This window comes from Python bivittatus, unplaced genomic scaffold (assembly GCF_059951505.1).
Source record: "Python bivittatus isolate LINGU-HERP-01145 unplaced genomic scaffold, Pbiv_v1 ctg000840_np1212, whole genome shotgun sequence".
Taxonomy (NCBI): Eukaryota; Metazoa; Chordata; class Lepidosauria; order Squamata; family Pythonidae; genus Python; species Python bivittatus.
In genome coordinates, this window is record NW_028277113.1 from 48,780,412 (window position 1) to 48,796,410 (window position 15,999).

A 15,999-nucleotide genomic window follows, 5' to 3' on the forward strand; every position below is an offset into this window, starting at 1 on the left:
GTTTGAAATTTTATTAGCTACCCTCGAGCTCTTGCCAGAGTAGGAAGGTGGATATAAATTAAAGAAATAATAAATAATATGGTTAAACCCAACAATTCCTAGCTATTCATAAGTTAGTTCCAGAATTTCCATGAGGTCCCTTGCTTATTCCACTTACAGAATGGCAGCTCTCTACTTCCTCAGAGTAGATGATAGAACAGTATTTCTCAACCTTGGCAGCTTGAAGATGTGTGGACTTCAACTCCCAGAATTCCCCAGCCAGCAAGACTGGCTGGAGAATTCTGGGAGTTGAAGTCCACACATCTTCAAGCTGCCAAGGTTGAGAAACACTGTGATAGAAGATCTTGCTTTGGTGGTGACAATAACATGCTCCTATTTCGTTCTGAAGTTGGATCTTTCAAGACCTGTGGTTTGGACCAGCACTCCGAGCTTCCATGCTAGTACATAACACTAGTGTGATACTGAGCAGATTCATTTGGCAAGAAGAGATAGCAACAGTCTTCTTCTCACCTCCTCACTCAGTTAAAAATTGCTGCCACTCTTGGGCTAATTTGGGGTAAAGATAGTTAAGTTAAAGCACCCCAGAACCTGGAAGGAGAGGCTGTCATGTTTTATACTTTGCTTATTGTTGCATGCTGTTTTGGGAGCTTATATAAGCAGAAAGGTGGGGTATAAATTAAAAAAAATAAAGTAATAAATACTTGTTAAAAGGCACTTTAAAAAAATCAGCATAATTACTTGCACTGGCTGTGCAGCCCAAGGGCTTCCTGTAGCTTTTTTATTGGATTTCCACTGCTCTGTTCCATATATAATCTTGTAGGTTAGGTAGCTGTCACCTGCAGTCAGTTCAGAGTCTGTTTTGTGAGACTAGAATTAAATAATTCTTAGGCAATTCCACTGATTCCACTATGTTACACACACATGCACAGAATTTCCCTTGTTTCTTCCTGAAAACCAAGTGGGGAATAAACCCCTGAAATAGAGCAGGAAGATTACCTGATTAATCAGGAGCACCTTTAATTGTTTTTAATTAAAAAATCAGTTTCATCAATTGCAACCCTAATTTTTGTCTTGACTGAATTGATTATTTCTGTGGCAGGATGACTTCCTGCAACAACTTCAGCTTGCTCACCAGCCATGGATTTTGCCAACTGATACTGAAAGTGAAGAAGTGGAAGTGAATCGAGATAAATGTGAGTGATCAGTGCTGGGTTGATTGCATGGAGACTAAGTAGGTCATTTTAATGAAGTAATTTCAGATGTGTACTTCGTTGGCTTCTTATTTGTAATAGAATTCTTGTATTTGTTATCATTTACTTATGGAAATAAATGTCTGATTTTCTTGTGGGGAGCTCAGCCTGTAAGATTGAAAGTGGCCCCAAAAGGCATCTAACTTAATCATTTGTTCTCCATGCCACAAACCTGAACCTCCCTCTTTCTAAGCAAAGTGTCACCCATTCACAGAACAGGGATAAGAACTGTGCATCGTGACAAAAGTTTTCCCCCAACAAATGCGGTAAAACAGAGCAGGTGGTTCAAACAGTCTTTGAAAAATATATGACTTCAGTGTAGCATTAGCAGATTTAGTTCTAACTGACAAATATTTCATTACCTCTGGTGCAGAGATATAGTTCATAAACTCAGGTGTATGGTTCTGCTGGCGATAAACACAAGATAGAGGTCATACATTTAAATCACACAGATTTAGTCAAGTAGCATGTGCGAATTTATCTCAGTGTGCAGAGGCTACAAGAAATTATACATGGTGATACAGTAAACCTAAATAAGATAGGAGGAAATAGGAATTATTCTGACAATAGCATTTGTTAAAAAAAAAAAAGTCACAATAGCTTGTGATATGAAAGGGAGAAAAATGTGTGAGTTTCTAAGCTATTTTAGATGTTAAAAGCTATGAAGGAACGTGCTGTTTAACCAGGTACTCATTAGCACCTTGTCAGTGGAATTGGAACCATCTAAACATGACTTGTTGAATAAAAAAACCCTGTCAGTTTTGTGGAAAAAACCTAATGCTGAGTGGAATTCTGCATAACGCTCAGGTGGTAGCAGGAGTTGTGAAACTAAGCAGGGACTGGGTTCAGATTCCTCCAGAGAATAGCAGAGCTGTAGGCAAGACTGGAAAGTTTTGGGTTTTTTTTAAACCTTTCTAGAATGGTAAATTCCTTCCATACTGTGCTAAGACACAGTCATTACATGGACTTGTGGGTGATTTTAGAAATACATATGGAACGGAAAAATATTTTTAACTAAATTAAAAAATTATACAGATATGATAAAAATCACCAGGTAAATGTTTTAAACGTATCCTGTCTATTGGAAGCATCACAATATAAATTTGGGTGAGCAGATAAAACTAAACGAGATACATTAGCAAGTGTGTCCACAAGGTATGGTTAAAAAGTCGAGATGATGGCCATGTCAGCAAGATCAAAATTCTAACTGTGTTTTAGGTATCAAATTTGCATTAGCTTAGTGTGATATCAGAAGCCTAGATCTTAGTTTATTGTTGTCAAATCATGGGTATTGCCCAAAGTAAATGTTTCCTTGCTAATTTTAACAACTTTCCAAATAGGAGGAACATAAGCAAGAAAGAATAAGCTGTATTTGTCAGCATCGTTCACATTCACTAGGATAAGTAGACCATTTGTCTTTGCTAGTAACAACCATTATGGCCTTTGGTTTGATTCTATATTTTTTGGTTTTATTTAATTATTTCCATTTTTTTCTTGTTTTTGTAAATATAAAAAGTAAAAATACTGTGATTTTATTTTATTTTTATGGCTGTTGAGAGTAGCTCTGGTGGTATAAATAAATATAATCACAGAATATGCCTGGCAGAAAAGCTTCTTCCTTCCTCAGTACATACAGTCTACCACTGTAGAATTACTTTTAGTTTCAAGAGAACATACCAAATAGAGCTTTATGTTATTATTAGAATTACAACTTTATGCCAGTACATGCTGTTTAGTATTTATCTAAAATTTCAATTGGTTTATCAGAAATGCTTGAGATAAAAAATAGACAATAAAAATAAGAATATACAGTAAGGAAAGTAGAGTTTTACAGTAAATATTTGCATTTCAGAACTACCTAATTTTGTTACCATTCCTATTTCAGACCAACCTATTGATTTATAATTACAAAATCTGTTTCTTGCTGTCATGAACACAAAACCTGTTTACTCTAGCTTGAACAAAAGGCAGAGAGGAGTAAAACCTCAGTTAAAATAACAGCTACCTTCTTACTTTTAAGGCTGCTATAGTCTTGAATCTTGATTTTAGCCCATATATCAATTTTCATCGTAGATATTTTATTTATTTAATTGGAGGTCACTTGAAATAGGCAGTTCATCGAAAGAGAACAAACATTGTTTGATCTGAGCAATATTGTACTGTGTGTGACAACTGAGAATGGTAAATTGGGTAAAGGAATAAGCCTTTTAAAAATAATTATATGGCTAATAGCAGCCATCTGCTTTTGGAATGCAGTTGCTGTAGCCAAGCTTACAAGTGAAGGGCAAATCCTGGAAAATGCAGGCTGCCAACATCCAGGTGTTGAAATGTCTGTAATGCAGAGAGTCAGTAAAACTCCTGGCAGAATTTCTAATGCCAATTCCCTGTGCACGCTGCAAGTAAAGGTCTTAGCCATATACCAAAAATGCTAGAGAAAGTTAATAAATGAGACACAAATCTGCATGGGCATTATATATGTGATTTAGTGTCAAGAGGAATGAAAGTTCATAATTTATGGTTGAGAACAGAAGAGCAGTGGAATTAATCTTTGCAATAACAGGTGTTCTTTGACTCAGCTTTCAATCTATTGAATACAGCAAGTACTACATTCTTCAATTTCAAGATAATAGCAACACCAGTATAAAGCTATTTTGGATGTGGAAATCTTTTTTAGCAAGTAAAACAGGTTTAAAAAAAAAAAAAAAAAAGATGTTATAGTAGCCTCAAAACTATAGATTCTTTTAAAATTATTTGCCCACCTACATTAAATAGCTTTTTTTATTAGAAATCTTTAATTAGTTAATATGTGTAATTATTTTTAAACTGGGAAATTAAGTTCTTAATTCAAAGTTCTGTGAAAAAGTTACCAATAAAATAACCTCCAAATGAAGAATGATGAAAGCAACGTTGCTCCATAAGCTCTGCCCCTTTGGGGTATGCGTACGATGTTGCATCACACGCAGAAGAGGAGCAGGGCTTGCATTCCAATGCTACAACACTAGTTTTATCACACTGACTCCCCTTGCCACTCCCATGGACCCTGCTGAAGCATCCTCCATTTCCGAAGGGTACATAGCACTGAAAGTTGTAGAACCTGCTTTTCTCTTAAGGGGAATATTCTCCTCCTTAGAAATCACATTTGTTTATGCTGTTAATTATTGTAAATTAGCAGAATCCAGTTGATTGCAGCAGGTATTGTAATGGTACGTGGGAAAGACCTTGGGAGACGGGGAAGAGATAAGAGACTGGGGAACAGTCAGATAAGAGACAGCATAGCCCACAGCTGCATAGTGGATGGAGCAAGAGGCTCAGAAAGGACCCTCCCTAAGTTCTTGGGTTATAAAGGTGAAGGCGGGAGAATCGTACTTTCCGATTTGCAAGGTTCTATTAATGTAGCTTTACAATAATATAGATTTAGTTTATCTGGGTGTGTTTCCTGTCTGGTCTACCTGGTAAGTGTGTCAGGTATGAATGTAATAAATAAATAAATGTGCTAGAACAAAGGAAGCAGAATCAAAAGCACAAAATATACACATAGTGCTTTATTAGGACCAAGGCCAACCACAAGATTTCAGAATCAACTGAGGCTACCCAATTTGATTCAGGGCTGAATCATCTTGATTGGTAAATCAGAAACTGTATGTTCTCCATTGCTGTTGAAAATATGCTAATGGCTGTTTGCCTTTTTCAGCTGAATTGGGTAAAATGTGCAGGTATGATAGCCCTTTCTGAGGGAAACAAGATCGCTGGATATGGGCTTCTTTTCTAAAAAGCTTAAATGAGGACTATATTTTGGATTTGAGGCTCAGATTCATGTTGATTACTAGTGCTGTAGTTTCACCTAGCCAATTCTGAGATTGCTGCCAGAAGGCGATCCACAAACTGTCCTGTGCAGCATATGCCAGGCTGGCAAAATCTGAATTTTCATTTTACTTTTTTTTGTATGAAAAATAAAATTGTCTTTTGATGCCCTGCAAACCATTTAAGATTCAGTTAACAGGACTGAACTGGGTTAATGGGAATATGCTCAGCACATAAATGGTACTTCTTCCTATTACTTACCATGCTTAAAATGAGTGGGGTGGCATCAGAGGGTTGCAATGATTTCCATGGAGGAAGAAGGAAGGGCAGATAAATACGTGACACTCTCACAAGGGCTGACAAACAACTGCTTCAAAGGCATTTTGATGATTGATTGATTGATTGATTGATTGATTGATTGATTGATTTTTAACTCCTAGCGACCTCATAGATAGATTTTCTCCATTTTGATTTTGATTTTACCTTTAAAAATGTGAGTAGTCTTAGCTCAATTTTAAATGAAATGTCAGTTGTTAATGGAAGAAATCACAACGACAGAGTTCCCCAATATGTCACACTTTTCTTATCAGAACTATTTCTGATAAGATTATTTTCCTGGCATGATAACACTGACCGCAATCTTGGTCAAGTGGTTGCAGTGTCTTCAAAGTAGCAATATAATCTCAGTGTTTGTAATCATGAAGTACCAAATTATGAGATTGTATTTCTCCATTGTAAAATGAAACTATAAGCAATTTAAGCCATTTTATCTGAAAGTGTAGTGAAACGCTAAATGCAAGGAAGATTTTCCATTTTAAAGTTCTGTTAGAACAGTTCCTAATTCATCTTGATTTCAACACCAAATATCCTTCACAGGAAATGCCAAGATAAACCATACCAGAAATATAAATGTTTAACTTGTCGTTTAGATTTAAAAGAGCTTACTTACATTCAAATAAACATTCCCAATGGTATTCTAAGCTTTCAGGATAGATTTCCGTTTCCTATATTCTGTGAAATTTGTACTTCATTTGTGAACCTCCTTTGTAAACTCAGAAAAGCTGGAATGTGCAAAGATAAATCTAAAACCTAACTTATTCTATCATTTATTTTTGACTCCTTTACTTAGTCATAATAAAAGTGATCCTGTGAAAAATGAAATGCAGAGCCAACTAGCATAAATTTTCACTAAAGCTGTCTCATGCACTCTCTTTTGCTTTAGTGCCTTAAAAAAAAAAAAAGATTTAATAAACTGCATGGTATGTTTAGGTAAACACTGACGTAAAGTTGGCAGTCATCAAGTGAATCTTGCACCCTAGTCTTTCCTTCTTCCTTCCATCAACTACCTCCCAAAGGTAAGTGGTTGTTGGGGCTGCTCATGTGTGCGTAATTGCATCTTGAACTTGGATTGCGTTTTTTAAACCATTGGCAAATTTGGCCTACTTGCTGCTCCATTATTCTGCATCCATTAAGATTCTTGATGCATTGCACACCAAAGATTACTACCTTGATCATTTGAGCCAGTCACGTTCTCTCAGTCCAATCCACCTCACAGAGTTGTTGTTATGGGAAAATAGGAGGAAGAAGCATTATGTCAACCACCTTGAGTTGTAAAAAATAGAGGTGGAATAAGAATCAAATTGCTGAGCGGAATAAGATGGGAAAAGTGACAGTTACTGATAGGTTCTAAATGTTTTCCTATAACATCATATTAAGTTCATACAGATGTGTGTAGTCTTATTTAAACTTCATCTTCCTGTTGTTTTCACTGTCCACATCGATATGGCTATATTAAGAAATAAAATTGAATATTCATATGAAGAATATGCATTCTTATTATTTTTATGGTCCTTTAAAGTTTAATGGAGCTTCGTCCCTTTTTATTTTCCAGGCTTGTGAATGAAATTGTGGATGCAATGAAGAACAATTTATCCTAAGTATATAACTTGCAGATGACTAGCTATTTTAATTTATTGTGCGAAATAGAAGCTTATTTTTATAAATGCAACGCAAGTGGAATTATTGTAAAGTGCGGATACTGCAATATACCAAACTCCAGATCTTACTATGGTAACAGCGGCTGTAGGTGAAGATGTCTGAGTCACTTTTTAATGCATAGTTCTAATAAAATGTATTTTGTTTAATTTATATCCCTCTTGTTTTGGATTGACATTTGGTATATGCAGCTTTGCCTGGTGAAAAGCACACCTCCTTAAAGATTTTCTGCGTTTAAGATTTTCTATTCCCTATATTTTTATAACTTGTCTCGTTTTTAATCAATGAAATGTTATTTCATTTAGCCGCATCTATATGTACGTATGTCTGCAGCCTAGCCAATAGGATTAATGTTGTGGGAACAAATGGAAGATGAGTTATATATGCTGCTGAGAGTCTATATAGATAGAGCTCAAGGCAGCTGGGCAGCTGTTCCTTGTAATAAAGTTAGAAATGAATGAACTATTAATGTGAATGGGGGGGGTATGTTTATATGCATGTGTGTATTTGTTCAAGCATAATTTACAGGAATTAGCAGTTTCACATTTTTACATGAAAGCTTTGACTTAGTGAATTATGTGGAATAATTTATGCATGCATAAATGAAATATTTTAATTTCAAATATATTATTTATTCAGATCTTAACTGGTTTAAGCGTTTGATAACATATGTATGCCTATTGTATGTTTGAAATATATGTTTGAATCAGGTTGTTTTGGACTGACTATGAAATTTCTTCCAGGATTTATAGAGAAATCATTACATATGCAGTATCCATTTACTTATTTCAGCTGCAAGTGGAGGTGTGCTGCATTTAATTCAGTGGCTTTTATTCCTGCATCAAATTGTGCTGTTGTTCAGTTAAGCATGAGTTTGTTTTCTTTCCTCTTTGATTTCAGTTTCTGAATCATAACCACATACTTGTTACTGGTACAATAGTTACAAATATCAAATTAATAGTGAATAAAACCAAACTTCCTATCACAAATGTTAAGGTAGTGACCTTCATTTTTTGTGATTCCAAAGTTAGCAAGTGGCGAATAAACATGTAAGGGAAGTGTATTATTTACTTTAAATATTTAGGTATGGCCTCTATAATTGTGGATTTTAAAATATTTTATAATAGCACAAAATAAACTATACAGTACAACACAACACAAAATAACTTTGATGTACTAATTCAGACAGCTGAATTTTAAGTGTTGGAAGTTAAAAGATAGCAACAGGTGACTCCTTGGACCAAGAGGATATTCAACGACAGGTAGCATTTCTTACTGAAGAAAATTAAGAAGATCCAAACTTCTTTTAGCAGTATGTTTATAATGAACTGGGAGACATCCATATGCCTACTCTATGAATATTAGTCATCTGTTTGAAGGACCACCAGGCAGTACTCTTGATGCATCCTCTGTTTATGGGGCTATATTTTAAAAATTTGGAATAAGGTGAATATAGGACCCAAAGCTGCCCATCAGTATTTTGCTCCTAGATTGCAGATTAAGTAGCCACATTGGCCACATGGTCATGGTGTTGCCCAATTTGGAGAAATATACTCACATTTAAATTACAATAATTGTTTATATGTTTGCATGTTTATATATAAATTAATACAAGCAAGTCAACAAAGCTGTGCATGCTTTGAAAATTATCTTGAAATATACTTTGGACACTGCATGAATACAACATCTCTCTATTAATTATAGTCTCTATTCATTAAAGTTCTCTGACTCATAGAGAAGTTTCACAAAAGATGTGACTACTTTAATTATGAGCTGAGAGTTGCCTTGTTTGCTCGTGATCCAAAGGTCTTCTAAATAATTTTCAGCCCTAGCTACTAACATTGTGCAGATCTCGTGTCCGCTCTCCCCTGAGCAACAATGAGTAACAATTTCTACCAGTTTCCAATATGCTCCCTTTCTAAAGGTGTATCTTTCACATAGGACAGATGAAAAAGTTATTTGCTTATTCTACCTATTTCCTTTAGACATCACAAGAGTATCTGTGGGATACATAAGGAATTCATGAGTTAATTCCAGAAGGCTCCAAAGACTGCTTCTTGGGGCCTGATACTTACATGCCAGGACTCCTCCGAACTGCCTGCAGTCATTGTTTCTTCCTGTTCATGTGTATAATCTAACATCTAAGGGCTCATCATTTCAGTTTTAGCAGGCATCAGCCCCTTGTTCACATTCTGAGCCATTGCTGATTCCTGTTCCCTTTAGTGGTGCTGCTTTATCATGTCAAGGAAATGTTACCTATCTACTTCTGCAGCTGGACAAACAACTAATCTAAGTCCAATTTTCCTTTCCCTTGTTGCTGAAAACAGCTGAGGGAATTACCTGGAGCACCAGAATATGCAAATACTTTGGGAAATATAGTAATTTGAGTCTTAGCCATGATTTCCCATTCGTGGTTTAGGGTTTTCTCAAGGGTGATGTAATGTTAAAAAAAGCAGATCACAGCAAGACAAAGATCAAACGTGCCATGCATTTTTTTCATGAAGGACAAATTGCTTTGTCTTTTTTCCTAGTTTTGTGGATGTGAAGATATGGTAAAACCTCATATAATATTTTATATAAAATTGTACAGTTTTCCAAAAAAAAGTTTTTCCTATTTTGAGCCAGTGCACACTTTTCTCACCTCTTTTAGAGAAGTATCAGGCTTTGTCCCCATCCAGGGCCAGGGCCAGGTTAAAAGAAAGCAAAGGGTGTAGTAAGTGATTTGTGAATATACTCACAGTACAAACTGATTGTAGCGCATTCATTGCGATATTTTCATCATAGCGACGGCAGTTTTGTTTATTTTATGAATACCTTGTCCTAAAGCTCCACAGAGTCCTCAGAAAGGAGGCATTCTAAGTTGTGATCCAGACATTTGGCTCCAGCCTTGTCTTTATTTCTAAGACTGTCCCTGGAACTGAAATGAGCTTCAGAAACTGTCTCATAAAACAAAAAGGATGGGAGGTATCAGCCCACTGCTTAGTTTAGAAGTGTGCCCACATGCCAAATAAAAACAGAAGGATAAGCCAGAATACTGGGGAGTATCTTGCAGGAGGAGGATGAGAAAAGATGGCAGGTAGCATTCTGGCAAATCAGTATGTGGTATTGACAGCTATTTGGGAAAACAGGGAACCAGAGCCAGCAACCATTTTGCAAAAAAGATGTAAGTATTGTCAAAGTGAGCCCAACAGCCCAAAAGATGGGCCTCTGGCTCAACCTGTCTTTAGCAAAACATCACACCTGTTTTATTTAAACCCTTGAACTAGTTGTATATACGTAACACATACAAATAACTACACGTATATATAACCTAACATAGTGTAAACAGAGGCCAGCATACTTAAAAAGAAGTTATTTGATAAACCCGAGTACTAATTCATCGTACATGCAATTTTAGCATAGCTTCCCTATTTTATGTCATGAATTTGGGTTGCAGTATTTGTCTGAAATTAGATAAAAAGATACAGTAAATGCATAATTGTTACATAAGCATGTAATTAGTCTGTCAGGTTCATGCAAATGTAGTGTAGTTCTATGTATTATTACCAGAAGTGTCTCCCTTTCAAGTAATCACTTGTTGAAATCAACCCAAATAATTCCTGTTCCAAACAGTTCTACCATCTCTATTATAGTCAAAAAAGATTTAAGCCACTAAATATATACTGGAAGAATGTAAACCACTAACCATTCTGTATTGGATGGATGATTATAGAGAGAGAACAGAAGGCTTGTATGTTTATGAAAAAGACAATTTTCAAGAAAAGATTATATAGAAAAGGTGGAAACTGAATAGCAAATAGTTGTTGAAACACGTTCATATTATTCAAGGATCTGCTTTAATTGGAATACAAATGGTTCATTACAGAATGATTGTACTGAGGACTGTGTATGTGTGTGTGTACACACCCCACCCTGAATTTTGGAATTGGACATTACAGTTTTTAAAAATTAATATATATACACATATTGTATTGATTTGTATATACTGACACACTAGAAATGTATCTACATTTATCATAGTACAATATATTTGCAATGTTGAAGATATGTAATTTATGTTGACAACTTACAATCCCATAAAATTTTGTGAAATAAATAATGAGATACACTAAATCCAGGTCATGCTGAATTACTATTATTTGAAAATGGGAGATATAGTATATGTGACCTCCTAAGCCCGGGTTTTTCTCTCAGTGATTTCTCCTCAGCCTCCTCAGATGATCTTCCAGTTTAGTTGGCTAGATATTATCTCTCTTGAACAAATAACAGGAAACTGCTGATTCCATGTGACACAATCATATTAATACCAACTATAGCGACTAAACCATGTAATACCACAACATGTATCCCAACCATTTTTCTCCCAGCAAGCTTCAATCTAGAAAGTGGACACAAATATCTCAGGCAGACACCTCTCTAAATCACATGGTTATGAAAGAAAGCATAGTCAGCCTTGAAAGTTTGATGTCAGCCCTACTAGGTAGACCAGATCAAGAAACAACTCCACAGAAGACTAAAAACCACTTTTATTGAGATTGGCTATAGTGTCATAATCTTTCAAGTCTGATTCTGTTGCCCCTCCTCTCTCTTTTATAACCACATGATTTAGGGAGATACCTGTCTGATACATTTGCCCATACTTTCTATATGTCCTGGACTTAATGTATATTTTCCTTCTCATTTATTCATTCATTCATTTATATTTATATTTATATTTATATTTATATTTATTTATTTATATTTTTATTATACAGTTATCCCTTCTCTCCCTCAAGTCCACCCTCATTACTCTCTATATCATGCTTCTATGGCAACTTTCAAATATAACTTCTTCCTTTACTGATGCCAATTTGGGGAAAGTATATTAAACCTAAATTTAAAGGTTTTAAGCAGAGAGGTTGAGTGAACAAATCATCTGATGAAAAGGTTTAAGATTTCTTATTCTTGCTATGCCCATTTACTGCCTGACAATGCACATTTTTCCCTTGTTGGCTCTCTTGTACTACACAAAACTTAGCTTTGGCTAATCTTCTCCCATCCCAAATAAGGAAGATTAGATCTCATTAGTATTTGGATAGGAGATCACCAATGATCTCAGAGCTATTGCCCAGACTTGGAAAAGCAACACAGAAAAATGGCAAACTGCATAAACATGTTCACATAGTTATCAGATGTCTTTGCCTTTTAAAACTACCATTCTCACATTTCATTTGATTGATCGTAGATCCTAGTGTACTTCTAGCAGGAAATGGGGAGGGGGGGAATACTTCTAAGAGGGAAAAAAAAACCCAGGAGATGTCATTAGAATGGCTTTTCTAACTAGGTTGGATGAAACTGACACATACATAATCAGCTGGAAAGTTCTCCAGGTCACAGGACAATTTTATTTACCTTCCTATAAACCCTATTTGTGAAGCCTAGCACAGCAATGACAACAGCACAGCATGTTCTCCAGGTTGGAGAAATGGGAGCATTTAAGGTGTGTGGGTAAGTCTATCTATCACACTGGCTGGGGCACCTGCTTTATGTGTGTGTTTCCTTGTGGCTGTCAAAAAGTCAAGACGGCATTCACAGCTGCATGATCTTGTGTTGTACATAGAAAGGGGTGGGACTTCAATCGCATGATTATGACCACCATATTGAGTTTTTTTGACCCCCACCCCTGCAACTGGGGAGTTAAGTATAAATTGACATCTATCCAGGTAGAGATTAAGGAAGGCTATCATACCACAAGTCACAAGTTTTCTTCAAATTTCTGCACTGAATTCTATGCTTGGATTCCAAGCACATTACTGGGATCTTTTGTTAGAAATTAGGTAGGGGTATATTTGGAGACACGCTATTACTTTCTACTACATTCAGCTTATGCAGTGCAGTGGAGCTCTTGCTGAATCCTTGGCTGAAATAATAGATTTTTAGCAGCTGTGCTATATGACACGTTTGTGTAGTAATTTTGGCAAATTCCCAAGCTTTTGCTATCATGAAAATCTGTACAAAGAATGATATGAAATTCTTCAAATAATCAAACAACATGATAAAATTATTCATCTAACATTTGCTGCCATGGCTTCTTTGGTTTCACATTTTTGTTTGAGAGGGAAAAATTAGCTTTCAATTTCAAAAAAGCCATGCCGGATACTAGTGATGACAACACACACTGTTTTTGATTTCTATCCAGTAACCTGTATCAGTATGCCCCATATGGCATTTCTCCCTCCATCCTTTGCTCCAAATCCACATCAGCTGCTCACAAAGAGTGGAGGATTGCACTAAGACCATGGATGGGACAACACAATGCATTGAGGGGTCCTAGAAAGTTATTGGCTCTTCTGCAGTTCTGTAGAACAGAGCCCCTTCCGTTATACTGGCATAGTTGAATTATAAACAAGGGTACCATGTTATTGGCCTTATACATTTGAAACACAGTAACATTTGGACATCAAGAACCCTTAAATACAGTATTAGTCTTTACAGAACTATCAACACTTAATTTTCTTACACAATAAACCAATTTGTGGCACAGGTTGCATATGGATTCGAAATAACTTCTTCTGGTTCCAGAAGCGTGTGAATTTCCAGCTAAGAACCCATTGCTATCACAGGCAGGAAAGGGTTTTGTCAGAATTACTCTGGCTGCACATGAAAATTGGTAATTGCAGGAATGAGTTTAGAATTGGTGGGATACAACCATTTTAATTCTAGCCAATTGTAGTAAACTAACCGACTCACTTTGTTAGTTTTATTTATTGTATTAAGTAAGGCTAGTAACAAGTAATCTGCAATGTAGAAAGTACAGTAGCCAAATTCTTACCTTCCACACTGCAGCTTTAAGCTGCTCATATCCCACATGGTGGCTGTCGGCACTGGGGGGGTTTGGCAGAAGTTTACCATGTGTGCAGTCGAGGCTGCTGGCTGCCACGCCCCCACCTTGGACAATTCCCCAGCTGATGTGCTGTTACAACTTTCTTGCTAGAAAAGCAATTGCCCCTCACTCTCTTTTCTGTGAGTTGGCCTTTCTGGAAAGAGAGAAAGAGATTCAAGATAGCTGATGTGGGTCTTCCGGGCTGTGTGGCCGTGTTCTGGAAGTTTTGGTTCCTAACGTTTCACCAGCATCTGTGACCGGTATCTTCAGAGGACAGGAGCACAGACAGGAGCAGTTCTCTCTGTGCCCAGGTTGATGTGACCCTTTGTGGGTATTTATAGAGATCAGCAAGGGTGCCTGCAGGGAGGGGGGGGTCAAGATAGCTAGAGATATATGTCAACTGTTCAAAAGTTAAAGCATCAAAAATTATTGTAATGAATTAAAGCTGCATTCACAGCAACCAGCTTTAAAATAAAACTTCTTGCCTTGTGTTGTCCCAGGTTTGGCTCTTCAATCTCTGCTGTGCGACAGTTATAGTAATGTGATTGCAGCCAGGGGTTAGATTATTTGCCTGATAGGCAGAGTCGCCAGTATGAAACCAGCCAGGGAATATGTGTGTGTGTGTGTGTGTGTGTGTGTGTCTTTCCTTCAGCAATCCCCTTTACTGCTTTTATTTTTAACCAGTTCTTCCATGCATTGTATCATTATTTTCGCTGTCACTTGAGGTAGAAGAGTTTCACCTCCTGGCTCCCAAATGAATAACTACTGCAAAGGCCTTATCTCTGCATTCATTTGAAAAGGAAAGAAAAGAAAAGTGAGTAGCTTGGGGAAAGAAAAATCTATATACAGTACTACTAAAACTCTCATTACGTTTATGTTTGTCTGTTTGTACCCTCAAGTTAGCCCAAACAGTGCATTATACTGCAACGATTTTTGAATCAAGGTACTTAAAATCTGCTAACTTAAAGAATGTGTAAAAAATCCGGGACCCATTACTCCTGTGGAACTGAAATTTCCACAATGTTCTTTTACTTCTTTCACGATGAGTGTTATTTGCAAAGTTGTGGCCATTGCAGTGTCCCTGCAGTCATGTGATCATGATTTCCAATGCTCCCTGCCAGCTTCCCACAAGCAAAGTCAATGGGGAAGCTGGCAGGAAGTTGGAAGTCACTCCCGCTCCCACTGCTCTTTTGCCCACCTGTGGTCATTCTGGTTATCTGTTTAGGTAAGGAAATATTGACTTATTATTAAAGTTTGTTTGCCACTACAATTATTTTTATGTTTATGATATATACTCTTCTTAGATGATCACGGGACTGTCCAGCATTGGGGTTAAAAAAAATATGGTCAGCTTAAAATTTAATATTCATTCTGGTCACATTCTACGCTACCTTTCTCTCAAAGGATGACCCAATGGGTCACAGGGTTGTCTAGTAGTATTTAAAAATAAGAGTTCTGCCACGTTTCAGACTGGTAACACTCTTCACATTAGGCTTCATTACTAGGACACTACAGTAAGAGTAGCTGCAGAAGAAATTAGGAAGCAAAACTTGGGAAAACACAAGAGAGGAATTTTTATAGCCAGTTCCTATGTATCTATATGTAGGCATGTTGATACTTTAACTTTGTAAAGGACATTACATTTTTTAAATTTAATAATGTAATGTAATAATATTTATATTATTATATTAATATGATATAATTATATTGTATAATTATATAATTATAATATTAGTAATCCTTAAACCCAACTACTGATCAGCCTCCAAACTTCCCTTTTTGGGGAGGTTGTTGAGAAGGTGGTCAGTCTGTAGCTGATGAAAAGCCTGGAGGAAACAGATTACCTGGATGCATTTCAGTCAGGTTTCAGGCCAGGATTTAGTACTGACACAACCTTGGTCATGCTTGCTGATGATCTGTGGAGGAGTTGGGATGGCAGTGGTGCATCCATCCTTGTGCTCCTTGATCACTCATCAGCTTTCAGTACTGTACTGTCAACCATGGTACCCATCTGAGCTGGCTCCGTGAATTGGGGATTGGGGCCACCATTTTACAGTGGTTCTCTTCCTTTCTCTGGAGCTGATTCTTCCT

At 36.6% G+C, this 15,999-nt stretch overlaps 1 protein-coding gene across 1 annotated transcript in view; it reads left to right on the plus strand.

Moving 5' to 3' along the window:
* CUNH8orf34 (chromosome unknown C8orf34 homolog) overlaps positions 1-7,230 on the plus strand; it is an 84,950-nt gene extending 77,720 nt beyond the window's left edge. Inside the window, exons 13-14 of the mRNA XM_088130646.1 lie at positions 1,100-1,193; positions 6,943-7,230. Of these exons, the coding sequence (XP_087986772.1) occupies positions 1,100-1,193; positions 6,943-6,950 (102 nt within the window). The 3' untranslated portion in view covers positions 6,951-7,230. The remainder of the gene's footprint in view (positions 1-1,099; positions 1,194-6,942) is intronic.
* The last annotated feature ends 8,769 nt before the right edge of the window (positions 7,231-15,999 follow it).